This window comes from Rhinopithecus bieti, unplaced genomic scaffold, assembly GCF_001698545.2.
Source record: "Rhinopithecus bieti isolate Rb0 unplaced genomic scaffold, ASM169854v2 scaffold_7684, whole genome shotgun sequence".
Classification (NCBI taxonomy): Eukaryota; Metazoa; Chordata; class Mammalia; order Primates; family Cercopithecidae; genus Rhinopithecus; species Rhinopithecus bieti.
In genome coordinates, this window is record NW_016806071.1 from 2184595 (window position 1) to 2198487 (window position 13893).

The following is a 13893-nucleotide window of genomic DNA, read 5'->3' on the forward strand; positions in this document are numbered from 1 at the left end:
GCTTAAACAATTTTTAGCACCTTATTTTATGCTAGGCCCTGTGCTAGAGGCTGAGGATTTAAAGATAAGGCCATAGTCCCCAGCCCCAGTGAGGAAGAAGAGAGAACACTAACATCTGTTGAATACCTTATAAGTGCCAAGCGTGGAGATAAGCACTATTTTAGTATTTTATGCTATTTTATTTCCCATACTCTAAAGTGGCCTTATCTTACAAAAGAGAAAACTGAGGTTAAGGAGATAAACTTGCTCGTAGTTACAGAGTTAGCAATAATAATGGCAAACACACATATAGTGCTTATTATGTGCCAGACAGTATTATTAGGGCAGTACTTATATTAACTCATTTAATCCTTATGACAGATCCAACTTTATGAGGCAGATACTATTATTATGCCCATTTTATAGATGAGGACACTGAGTCACACAGAGGTCCAGTAACTTGCCTAAGATGATACAGCTAATAAGTGCTGGGCTCAATTTTCAAATCAACACTGTAGCTCATAATCCATTTTTTCATCACTGTGCTATGCTGCCTCTCATGAGAAACCCAAGGCTTGAATCCAAGGCTTGCTTCTTTTCTGTGACACTAGTAGCCTCATTAGCTCATAGACATGGTTAAAAGAAGAAGGTACAATATAGGTGAAGTGTTTGACAGCAGAGAGGATTAGGTTTTGTTGTGGGTGGAGGTTAGAGGAAGGCAGTTAAGAAAAAGATGACAATTTACAGAATGTAAGGAAAAGATTGATAACTTTGACTACATTTCAACTAAAATTTAAAATTTCTACACAACAAAATAAACCATAAACAAAGTAAAAAAATAAACCACAGACCAGGAGACATACTTCCAATGCATATAACTAACAAACAGTGAGAAATAAGAATATATGTCAAACTCCCACAAATTACAAGAATAATAACAAGCAACTCTGGGGAAAAAATGGCCAATAAATATATGAAAAGATGCTTAGCCCTCCCTGCAACCAGGGAAATAAAAAGTAAAATAAGATTATTTATGCTCATAATTTTAGTAAACATATACAATTTGGCTTGTCTTCATTTATTCATTCAATTCATTCAACAAACATTGAGCTTTTACTGTTCTAAGTACTGGAGATACAGCAGTGAAAAGAGATAAAAATCTCTACCCTTAGGCAATTTGTAATTTACTGAGCTTAACAATAAGCAAAGAAAAGTAAAATATATAGTTTTCTAGTAATGAATGCTTAGGTGAAAATTTAAGAGCAGAGAGAGAAGGACATGAAGTGTTTGTATAAATGTGTGAATTTGAAAATTTAAAAGGGTGAATTTTGAGTAATGACCTGAAGTAATTGGGAGTGATTTACGTAGATAGATCTAAGGGAAGAGCACTTGAAACAGAAGGATCAGCAAGTGCAAAGGCCCTGAGGCAAGAGCTTGCCAGTACGTTCAAAGAACAGCAAGAGGCTACTGGGACTGGATGAGAGTGAACATGGGGACCTAGAAGGAGATGAAGTGAGAGAGACTGTGGAGGGGCAGGTAAGGTCTCATAAGTCACAGTGAGGACTCTGGCATTTGCTTGAATGCAAAGCCATTGGACGGTTTGGACAGAGGAGTAACATACTTTTTTGTTTTTGGGGACAGGGTCTTGCTCTGTTGCCCAGGCTGGAGTATAGTGGAACGATAATGGCTCACCGCAGCCTCAAAATCCTGGGGTCAAGCCATCCTCCCCAACCTCATCTTCATGAGTAGCTGGGACTACAGCCATGTGCCACCATGCCTGGCTAATGTTTGTATTTTTTGTAGAGACAGGGTCTCACTATGTTGCCCAGGCTGGCCTCAAACTCCTGGCCTCAAGCAGTCCTCCTGCCTCACCCTCCCAAAGTGCTGACCTTACAGGCATGAGCCACTGCACCAAGCCAGGAGTGACACATGCTAAGTCAGATTTCATGAACATTGATATTAAGTGTGGTCAAGGATATGGAGCAGTGGAAACTTTTGGATGGTGGGTATGTAACTGGTGGGCAGGTAACTGGTACACAAATTGGAGCAGTTTGAAGATGCTCATACCCTATAATTCAGCAGTTTCACTCCTAGGTAGATAATTTTAGAGGAATTCACATATATATGGGACAACATATAGAAGAATATTATTAACTGTAGCAGTATTGCTTGTAATAGCAAATATTTAGAAACAACCGAGATATCCATCAGCAGGAGAATGGATACATTATACTACTGTATTCATACATGGAATTCTGTAGCTTTAAAAAATGAACGAGAGCTAAAAGCATAAATATAGATAAATCTCAGCACAATGATTTTAAAAAGCATGTTGTGGAAGGATATAAATAGTATGACACCATTAAAAATATTTCGTTTTTTTAATACAGATAAATCTCAGCACAATGATTTAAAAAAGCATGTTGTAGAAGGATATAAATAGAATGACACCATTAAAATATATATATATATTTTTTTGAGATGGAGTCTCACTCTGGTACCCAGGCTGGAGTGGCAAAAGTGCAATCTTGGCTCACTGCAACCTCCGCCTCCTGGGTTCAAGTGATTCTCCTGCCTCAGCCTTCCCGAGTAGCTGGGACTACAGGCATGGGCCACCACACCCTGCTAATTTTTGTATTTTTAGTAGAGACGAAGTTTTGCCATGTTGTTCAGGCTGATCTCGAACTCCTGACCTCAAATGATTTGCCTGCTTCGGCCTCCCAAAGTGCTGGGATTGTAGGTGTGAACCACCACGGCTGGCCCAAAAATATTTACATGATAGGTAACCAGTGTTTGTGTTATTCTTTGTGCTTTTCTGTATGTTAGAAATAATTCATAATATTAAAATGCATAATATGAAATTTTAATTATAAATACAACCTAAATTAAGACTCTCTCCCACCCCCAGCCCATAATAAGAGTAGGAATTTGGCAAGAAACAGGGAGAAGGCAGTATGAAGCAACATGGCGGGTCCTGGGATGAGTGGGTGTCGTATGTCTCTGGAGTCTAGCCTTCCACTGGGGGTAGCTGGAGAAGTTACAGAGCCCAGATCCTGGGGCCTTTTATATCAGCCTCAGGAATTAGGATTTTGTCCTTAAGCAGTGGAGGTTCACTGAAGAGTTGCAAACGGGGAGAGGGATGATAATAGGAGAGGGACAAAAATGCTGAGGGTTGGGAAGGTTTTCTTGCTTGTGTCCAAGGATGAGCATTGGGCCACATAGAGGTAGTGGGTGCGCAGGTGTTGGACCTTTCAGGCCACCTGAAAATACTGTTTCTCCAACTGTTCCTGTGCCAGAGTTGTTAGGTAACTTAGAGCATGGGGCAGCTAGAGAATGCTAGACAAGTCTTCAAATTAGTATAAATATATTCCCATACCAGCCTGCCTTTAAAAAAATTAATTAATTAATATTTTAGTGACAGGGTTTCATCATGTTGCCCAGGCTGGTCTTGAACTCCTGAGCTCAAGTGATCTGCCTGCCTCGGCCTCCCAAAGTGCTGGGATTATAGGTGTGAGCTAGGTGTGAGCCACTGCATTCTCCCCCATCCCCATCATTTTTTTTTGAGATGAGGTGTTGCTGTGTTGCCAAGGCTGGAGTGCAGTAGCTATTCAGAGGCATGATCATAGCTCCCTGCTGCCTCAAACTCATAGTCTCAAGTGACCCTCTCACCTCAGTGTCCTGAGTAGCTGGGACTACAGGCTTATGCCACCAGGCCCAGTTCACAGGCTTCCTGTTGCCCTCAAGATAAATTCCTAACTCAACAGGGCTTCTAAGACCCCTCATGATCTGACTCTGGCCCATCTCTTCAATCTCTGGCTACTCCTGACCTGAAACTTGGCCTCAAACTGTTACCTCTTACTTCAGAGTCTCTGCTCCTGCTGTTCCCTCTTCCTGGACCTCTCTTCAGTCCTCACTTGTTGAACTCCTGTTCTTCTTTAGATCCCAGCTTACACATACCTTTCTCTAGGTTTTGCACCCTCCCTATCTGCTCCCATAGGCACCCTGTACTACCCTCTGAGATTAGATATTTTATTGACTGTCTCCCCGGAGTGCATGGATGCACTAGAGGCAGTGACTGTGTCTCTGTTGCACATCATCGTGTCCCCAGTAGAGGGTAGTGGGTACTTAGTAAATAATGACTGAGAGTACATGATATTCTTGGTTTTCTAGTTATATGGGTATCGTAAGTTAGTATTTTGGCCACTTGTGGTCATATGCTTGGATGGTCTCAGCTCATCTATAACACATGGTCAGTTTTATTCATTCATTCAATAAAGCTTTTTGGCTATAGGGGTTTTGTGGTTTTTTTTTTTTTTTTTTTTTTTTTTTGAGACGGAGTCTCGCTCTGTTGCCCGGCCTGAAGTGCAGTGGCCGGATCTCAGCTCACTGCAAGCTCTGCCTCCCGGGTTTACGCCATTCTCCTGCCTCAGCCTCCCGAGTAGCTTGGACTACAGGCTCCCACCACCATGACTGGCTAATTTTTGTATTTGTAATAGAGACGGGGTTTCCCCATGTTGGCCAGGCTAGTCTTGAACTCCTGACCTCAAGCGATCTGCCGGCCTTGGCCTCCCAAAGTGCTGAGATTACAGGCATGAGCCACTGTGCCCGGCCAATAGATACAACCATTTTTAACCTTACTCATTTTACAGATGAGAAAACTGGCTCAGCTCAGCATTGCCCAATGATGGAGGCAGGATTCAAAGAGGCAGAAGGCACACTGGGAGCCGTTCACCACGTCTGCAGGAGAGGGGCCTCCCCAGGGCTCCCTGGGCTCAGCAAGAGGCTTTTTGATCCAGACACTGGGCCCAGGGAATCTGAAGGGACAAGCCCTGCTGTCCCCTCTCTCCCTTCCCCCTGGGATGCTGAGCATCCCTGTTCAACGTTGCTCATTGGCTCTGTCTCCTGCCCAGCACATGTTGCCACTCTTATGTGTGGGCACTCAGAATAACACTGTGAAATTTAGTCCTTGGCTACAGCAGAGAGCTTTCAGTCTAGTGAGTAAAGGGGCAGTTTGTGGAGAGCTGATATTGGTGACTTTTTTGAAGCATCCCTTTTGATTGCTTATGTTCCTTTTCCCACATTCAGAAGCCAGTGCTTGGCTTTGAAAAGTACTAATCTGTTTCTGCTAGTCATGTCCCCTATGACAGTAATGTTCATAATTTTGTGACGTGTCAGGGTACCTGAAATTATCCCAAAGGGTGTTGCAAAATATTAGTGAAATTGAAAAATGAAATTCATGCAATTTGTTAAAATCTCTCAATCTAAAGGTTGTATTTGTTCCACATAGTACTTTTTCTAGATGGGGAGAGACAAGGATAGTGTTCGTGAAATCATGCAAATAATGAAAGAGATTTGCAAAACATGGTCCACTCATCTGCTCAGTATTATATCTTAAAACCATTAAAAAAGAATAAGCTGATTTTTATGAATAGCTGTGATAGACTCTCCAGGCTATATTAAGGTGAAAACAGCAGGGTACACAGGAGGACACGTATGTATCTTATCTGTATAAAATGTGCACATACACACATATGCATTTGCTTATATACATGAGTGGAATATTCCTGGCAGTTTTCATCAGAAACAGGTTACTTTGGTGAGCTTTAGGGAGGGACGATACAGAGCCAGGGCACAGAGAGGGAGTGGATCTTGCTGTTCTCCATATTCTCTTTGTACCTTTTGAAACACTGGACCATATACATGTATTACTTTTTAAAAATTTTTTATTTTAATTTTTGTGGGTACATAGTAGGTGTATATAGTGCATTGTATTATTTTTTCATTAAAAAAAAGAAAAAGCCTTAAGCATACACACACACACACACACACACACTCACACTCAACACAACCGTGGTGAACTGGTAGGTTTAATCGACTCTGCCCTCATGTGTTCTGCTTGCCCTGCTCTTTCTGTATGCTGCAGAAGCTCTGTCTGATTTAACTTCTTTTTCTGTGATGCTAACATTTGGCACTTAGATAAGGGAAGTAATCTTTACTTCATGTATTCTGGTGGAAGGCTTAACAAAAGCCTGTGAATTTTCTTTGTTGGTGGTGATCCTCCAATGAAAGAAGCTATACACAAATCAGTGTCTTCATTCACCTAATTGTGGAAGGCATTTTGGCCTTTGGATTGGAATACCAACCCCCCACCTTCTTTAAGGCAGCTAATTACTGAGTTGTGGTTGACCTTTGAAAAAAGAAAATTTCCTTTAAGCAAGTGTTGATCCCATCTAGAAAATTCATTTTCTTTTGCTAACATGAATACAAGAGGAAGATAAGAAATTCTGTAAGAATGTAAAAGGCTTGTGCTTCATTTTCTTGTTTCTGAATTTTCTGGTTTCCTTTGCAGGCCCCTTTTGGATATGTGCCACGTTGGTCTTTGCCATAGCAATTAGTGGGAATCTTTCCAACTTCTTGATCCATCTGGGAGAGAAGACATACCATTATGTGCCCGAATTCCGAAAAGGTCGGTGAATAGCTTGACTCATTTGGAATGCTGTGAGTTTCTGGCTTTGAGTTCTTTTTACCCCCTGAGCTCCTGGGCCCCATCTCTAGGTGCTGTAGCCCTGCTTTTGTGTTTTAGGGTTCAATGTATCTACTCAAATGTGTAGATGAGCTTACCACCCATCTATATAAATCCACATAATCTTTTTCTTCTTACAGTGATAAAATATATGTTACATAAAATTTACCATTTAAATGTGTAACTCAGTGGCATTAAATACATTCACAATGTTATGAGTCCACATAATCTTTGGGAAAGCTATAAATCAAGGCCCAATAGCAACTGCAATTTATTCCCCCCCCCCTTTTTTTGAGATAGTATCTCACTTCATTGTCTGGGCTGGAGTGCAGTGGCGTAATCACTGCTCACTGCAGCCTCCACCTCCCTAGGCTCAGGTAATCCTAGCACCTCAGCCTCCTGAGTAGCTGGGATCATGCAACACTATACCTGGTTAGTTTTTCCATTTTTTATAGAGACAGGTCTCCCTATGTTGCCCAGGCTGATCTCAAACTCTTGGGCTCAAGTGATTCTCCCGTCTTGGCCTCCCAAGGTGCTAGGTAGGATTACAGGTGTGAGCCACCACACTTGGCCACAATTGGAATATATTCTAAGACAAGGGTACAGAATAAGTTAAAGGTGTGCATGAAGGTCTCCTGTGTGGCATTATTTGTATTATCCACATTTTGGAGACAATGGAAACATTGTTTTAAGTTGTGATGGCTCAGCTAGCTGGGGTCATCTGCAATTGCCAATCAGAAAGCACCTAGAGCAATGTGGAAAATTCGTAACTTATTCCAAACTGGTGCCTATTCTGTTAGCAACTTTGTCGAAGAGAAATCTGGGTTGGGCATGGTTGCCCATGCCTGTAATCCCAGCACTTTTGGAGGCCAAGGTGGGAGGATTGCTTGAGCTGAGGAGTTTGAGATCAGCCTGGGCAACATGGTGAGACCTTGTCTCTAAAACCCAAAACTAAAAAAAAGTTACCGGGTATGGTGATGCATGCCTATAGTCCCAGCTACTCAGGAGGCTGAGTTTCGAGGATCACTTGAGACCAGAGATTGAGGCTGCAGTGAGCTGTGATTGTACCACTGCACTCCAGCCTGGGTGACAGAGCGAGTCACTGTCTCAAAAAAAAAAAAGAAAAAAGACACCTGGTGCGGTGGCTCACGCCTGCAATCCCAGCACTTTGGGAGGCTGAGGTGAGTGGATCACAAGGTCAGGAGTTCGAGACCACTCTGATCAACATGGTGAAACCCCCTTTCTACTAAAAATACAAAAATTATCTGGCACAGTGGCACGTGCGTGTAATCCCAGCTACTCAGGAGACTGAGGCAGGAGAATCAGTTGAACCCGGGAGGCGGAGGTTGCAGTTAGCCGAGATCACACCACTGCACTCCAGCCTGGGCAACAGAGAGAGAGACTCTGCTTCAAAAAAAAAAAAAAAAAAAGGAAAAAAAAAAGGGAGAGAGGTCTGTAAATGATCAAAGACTGGAAGGGAAAATGCAGAAATGAATGTGTCCAGGGATGGGCTTGTGAATGACATTCTTGTTTTAAAACGTCCTTTCTTGTGTCGGTATTGATACTTAAAAGAAAAAACAAAACAGCTTTTAGAGACCTGCAGGTGACAGCTGCCCCCAAATGAGGGGGTTTGGCTTTGTCGGAGATTGACCTGTACCACTTTCTCGGTTCCCTGGCTCCCTCCCTGCCTGCTCTGCTGTCAGGAGGCTGTAAGTAGCCTGGATAAGAGCATTAGTTCTGGAACTAGACTGCTAGCTTCAGTTCCAGCTCCACCACTCACTAGTTTCTACTCTGTTGGGCAAGCTATTTCATCTGTCTTAGCCTCAGGTTCTTCATTGGTGAAATGGAAATAATAATATTTATCTTACAGGACTATTGTGAGAATAAAGAGTTAATATATATGAAAAGCTTAGAATAGTGGTTTGTACCAAAAAGAGTTCAATAAACATTACCTATTACTACACACACACACACACACACACACACGCACGCACACAAATATGTACACATGTATTCATTCAATCCCATTATTTATCCAGTAACCTTGGTTTGAGTTTAACTCAATAAATGTTAACCATGAGATAGAACCCTGCCTTCAACTAGTCCAATGTATGTGCATAGAAAGATATGTATTTGCCTGTGTGTCTGTGTGTGTGAGTGTGTGAGAGAGAGAGGTGTGAGAGAGAGGTGAGAGGGAGGGAGGGAGGGAGGGAGAGAGAGAGAGAGAGAGAGAGAGAGAGAGAGAGAGAGAGAGAGAGAAAGAATGTATCCTTTCTTCTTTTCTTACCCTCTACCTTCCATGCCCACTTTCCCTTCTTGTCCATCATGGAGTCAGACTTGGATTCAATCCAACTCTATCAAATAACCTTGATTTGAGTTTAACTCAGTAAATATTAACCATGAGATGTAGATCCTGCCTTCAAGTAGTTCAGTGGTTAGAAAGCTAGTAAATGACTATTGCTGTAAACAGTTTACAGCAATAGAGCAATAATATGTTTACAATGTAAACATATTAACCTCTATATCAGAGATAAGTGTAGGTATATTGACATAGAAGAAGGAGTGACCCACTTTGCCTGGGGATCTGGAAACTCAGGAGAGTCTTTATCTGTTCTTATCCTCTTTGACTGGGCATCCCAGTATCAGGAAGTGATGTGATGTATATACTGGTAAAGTGGTCATTGACCCTATCAATAAACATTTTTCCATTTCATGTAAAAAGTATGAGTCACATCTGAGATGAGATCCTGCTTCTACCAACTTGTTAATTATGTGACCTTGACCAAACAACTTAGCTTCTCTGACCCCTTTTCCTCATCTCTAAAATGACGATATAGATTGTATGAAATAAATGTAGCTGCATATTAGTTAACAAAATAAACACTAATTCTTGATTGAGCATTTATTATCGATCACTCTTCTACTTAGAACAGTTCTTACCTGCTTTTATTCATTGAATTCTCCTATTAATCTTAGAAGGTAGTATATTATTTTTCTTCCCATTTTATAGATGAGGAAACTGAGACAGGAAGGCTAAGTAACTTACCCCCAGAGTTACTTTTCCTAGGACTAGAACCCATGGAGTCTGCATACAGAGTCTGTGCCCTTGACCATTATTCTACATTGCCTCTCAAAAAAGCACCGAGTGTAATACCTGATGCCCAGTAGTTGATCAGTAAGTGACAGCTATAGCCATGGGAGTAATTCCCTCCTCTTCCCTTAGTTATCCAAGAAAAAGGCAGTATATCAGCAGAATTACATTTGGCCTAATGAGGCAATTCCCAGTGTGAAAAAACTGTTCTGGGAGCTCAAACAGTTTTGGGCATTCATGTCTTAACCAGAGTCTGACTATAATTGTTAGGGGTGCCTTTGTTTTTGCCAAGATGCATTAGGTGAATTACCTGCTGATTTCATATAGCAAGGGCTGATGCCATGGCTTACCCATAACTTTATGACCCTCCACTCCAGAAGAGGGAAAGGGAATCCTCCAGGGCATGCTGCTACTAGAGGAAGAGGAGAGATGTACATGGATATGCAGAATGTTGCTGTTCTGAGGAGCCACTCGATAGCATTTTTTTTTTTTTAAGAGACAGAGTCTCGCTCTGTTGCCCCGGCTGGAGTACAGTAGTGCGATCTCAGCTCACTGCAAGCTCCGCCTCCCAGGTTCACACCATTCTCCTGCCTCAGTCTCCCGAGTAACTGGGACTACAGGCACCCGCAACCATGCCCAGCTAATTTTTGTATTTTTAGTAGAGACTGGGTTTCACGGTGTTAGCCAGGATGGTCTTGATCTCCTGACCTTGTGATCCGCCCACCTCGGCCTCCCAAAGTGCTGGGATTATAGGCATGAGCCACCACGCCTGGCTCTATTCAGTAGCATTTTTGCCACAGTGGCAGAATTATTTGTTTAAGGAAGAAAGTAAAACTAGAGAATATTTCAAGCAGTTAATCAGTGAGCTACATCTCCCAATTTCAGAGACAGAGGAACTCTAGAGAGCATGCAGAGTGAGTTAATCTCCACCCAGGGCTTTTTAATACGTTTGCTAAAGGAGTCAGTGTCAGCTCTTGTTATACCAAGGAAGAGAACGTGTTCTTCCAAGGGGATAGTCGGTTTTTATTTGATTGAAATATCTCCTATATATAAACATTTGCAGTGTGGCCCTCTGAACTATTTCAGTTACATAGTTCAACTGTTTAATAATATTAGTTGTTAGTTATTAAATGAATTATAAAAACCATATAAGGGACTATTGTTCCTCACCACAAAGACGAATGGTAAAGGTTCATTAATTCAACAAACATTTCTAAAGTGCCTACTGTGTGTTAGGTATTGTGTCAAGCTCAGGGATTACAGACCAGTAAGACATGATTCCATGGTCCAGTGAAGTCGATTGACATGTTAGGATTTAAGTACAATAAGGTGTTGGAAGTGCTCTGATAGTCTACTAAAGGCATGATGGAGATTGAAACTTGTGTCCTGTCATCCTCAGTGTCCATAGCAGCTACCATCATCTATGCCTATGCTTGGCTGGTTCCTCTAGCACTCTGGGGTTTCCTCATGTGGAGAAACGGCAAAGTTATGAACATCGTCTCCTATTCATTTCTGGAGATTGTGTGTGTCTATGGATATTCCCTCTTCATTTATATCCCCACCGCAGTAAGTACCACACTTAGGGAGCAGATTCTGAGTGATGCCCTGTTCTTGGTGGAAACTTCAACCAAGAATTTGACCTAACATCATTATTTCCAGTGTAACACTCATGTGCTCCTGAAAAATCTCCTTTTAAGTTAGTTCAGCATGAAAGGGGTCTGGGGAGCCAAGTGCCTTCACTGGATCTTGGGCCCTTTGTTATAAAAGTATATGCCTCGGTCTACATGCTGGTGGTGTTCCTCCAGCCTGTACTGAAAAATCAGGGTGGCAGTGGGGGCCCAGCTGCCAATTGGCTCAGGGGCCTTTGTAAACATATGTGTCTGGAATGAACGAATGCCTCCCAAGAACTCTCCCCTCCTCCTTTTCTCTTCTTTCAGATACTGTGGATTATCCCCCAGAAAGCTGTTCGTTGGATTCTAGTCATGATTGCCCTGGGCATCTCAGGATCTGTCTTGGCAATGACATTTTGGCCAGCTGTTCGTGAGGATAACCGACGAGTTGCATTGGCCACAATTGTGACAATTGTGTTGCTTCATATGCTGCTTTCTGTGGGCTGCTTGGTATGAGTTCATTCCTATATTCTTTTGGTGTGTTTTATATCCAAATGCTAAAAGACCTCAAACTGTTAGACACAACAGTTCTTTTAAAATTGACTCCATGGGCTGGGCACATTGGCTTACGCCTGTAATCCCAATATTTTGGGAGGCCCAAGTGGGTGGATCTCTTGAGCTCAGGAGCTTGAGACCAGTCTGGGCAACATGACGAAACCCCGTCTCTACTAAAAATACAAAAATTAGCTGGGCGTCGTGGCTTAAGCGATCCTCCCACCTCAGCCTCGCAAGTAGCTGGTACTTGGGAGGCTGGGGTGGGAGGATCGCTTGAGCCCAGGAGGTGGAGGTTGCAGTGAGCTGAGATCACGCCACTGCACTCTGGCCTGGGTGACCGAGAGACCCTGTCTCAAAAAAAAAAAAAAAAAAAAAATTGATTCTGTGAAATAAAATTTCATTTTAAGTAGACTCACCTACATGGGAAGTGGTGAAATTATGAGAATTTGGCTTTAGTCTTTGGTTTTGCCTAATTTCAGTAATCTGATTCGAATTTGGGGTCTGACCAGAGGAAATAGAGGTGGATGAGTGTCTATATACATTTGTTCCTCAGTATTGGGGTTGTAGGGGTGTGGTTGGTTCCAGGACCCTCTATGGATACCAAAGCATGGATGCTCAAGTTCCCTATATAAAAATGGTGTACACACATCCTCCTATGTGCTTTACATCATTTCCAGATTACTTATAATACCTAGTGCAATGTAAATGTTATGTAAATAGTTATTATACTGTTTTTTAAAATGTGTGTTATTTTTATTGTCATATTGGGTTTTTTTACATATATATGTAGATGTATATATATATATATATATATATATATATATATATTTTTTTTTTTTTTTTTTTTTTTTTTTTGAGACGGAAGTCTCGCTCTGTTGGCCCAGGCTGAAGTGCAGTGGCACGATCCTCGGCTCACTGGCAAGCTCCGCCTCCCGGGTCACCACCATCTCTTGCCTCAGCCCCGAGTAGCTGGGACTACAGGCGCCCGCCACCTCGCCGGGCCTTTTAAATTTTTTTTTTGTATTTTAGTAGAGACGGGGTTACACCATGGTTAGCCGGATGGTCTCAATCTCCTGACCTCATGATCTGCCCGCCTTGGCCTCCAAAGTGCTGGGATTACAGGCGTACCACCGCGCCCGGCCTACTTATATATTTTTAAAGAATATTTTTCATCATGGTTGGTTGAGCCTGAGGATGCCGAGCCTGTGGATGTGGAGGGCTGACTATATAGGGTTAGGGAGCTGGGGTGGGGGATTCTGTTTTGGATGCCTTTGCTGATTTTCTGCACATACCTAGAAAGATTTTTGAAATTTAAAGTTTTATTTAAATGTAGAAAGTTTAAAGTTTAAATTTAAAGGTAGAAATTAAAAGTTTTAAATTTAAAGGTAGAAAGCTTGAAAATGAAGTCAGATATGGGAAAGCGGAGTTACTTTTAAGGTGAACAACATTTAAAACAGTGTTTGGGTTCATATGTAGATGTCTTTTTAGGGAGAGCATGTGCTTTTGAGTCAGATAAGCACAGACTGAAGACTAGCTCTATCACTCATTGGTTGTGTGAACTTGGAGATGTTATTGTTCCTCTCTGAATCTTAATTTCTTCATCTGTGGCATGTATATTTCCTGCCACAAGATTGTTCTGAGCGTCAAATAAAATGATATCTGTAAAGCACTTAACATGGAACTTGTCCTATAAATGCCCATAAATTAGGTCCCTTTCCTTTGATCCTAAGGAGACATGGTTCTGTGTCTTCTGTATACATTGTACACAAAATTTGCTGTCCACGGCCTTAACAAGCCCTGTTGCAGGTTTAAAAAAAAAAAAAAATCCGAGTCCGAGAATGTTGAGGTCCCTAATGAAGGAAACGACATGGCCATGGGAAGGTGTCTTATAGCACTTAGAAAATGGTCCACATGGGAGGTTTCCAAACCCTTGGTCACGTTTTGCAATTTTAGGAGTAAATGTTTCTTTGGCATCATTTGATCTTTAACATTTTTGTGTAGATAACCTGTCTCATTAAATGCATCATTGAGATCCCAATGCTTTATCATTAAACAAGTTTCATAAAAAGTGCCTAGTTGTGAAACACAAACCTAGTTTACATGCACTTTACATGTGTGTAAGCTTTAAACCCTTG

General features: G+C 41.8%; 1 protein-coding gene across 6 annotated transcripts in view; it reads left to right on the forward strand.

Annotated features, from left to right (window-relative positions):
- YIPF1 (Yip1 domain family member 1) overlaps positions 1–13893 on the forward strand; it is a 38991-nt gene that overhangs the window by 13443 nt on the left and 11655 nt on the right. For all 6 annotated transcript variants that reach the window (XR_001886097.1, XR_001886096.1, XM_017874544.1 and 3 more), the window contains 3 exons: positions 6329–6445; positions 10993–11159; positions 11531–11713. Coding sequence is in view for 4 of the 6 variants with exons in the window: in XM_017874544.1 (XP_017730033.1) it covers positions 6329–6445; positions 10993–11159; positions 11531–11713 (467 nt within the window). In the remaining 2 variants the exon portion in view is untranslated. The remainder of the gene's footprint in view (positions 1–6328; positions 6446–10992; positions 11160–11530; positions 11714–13893) is intronic.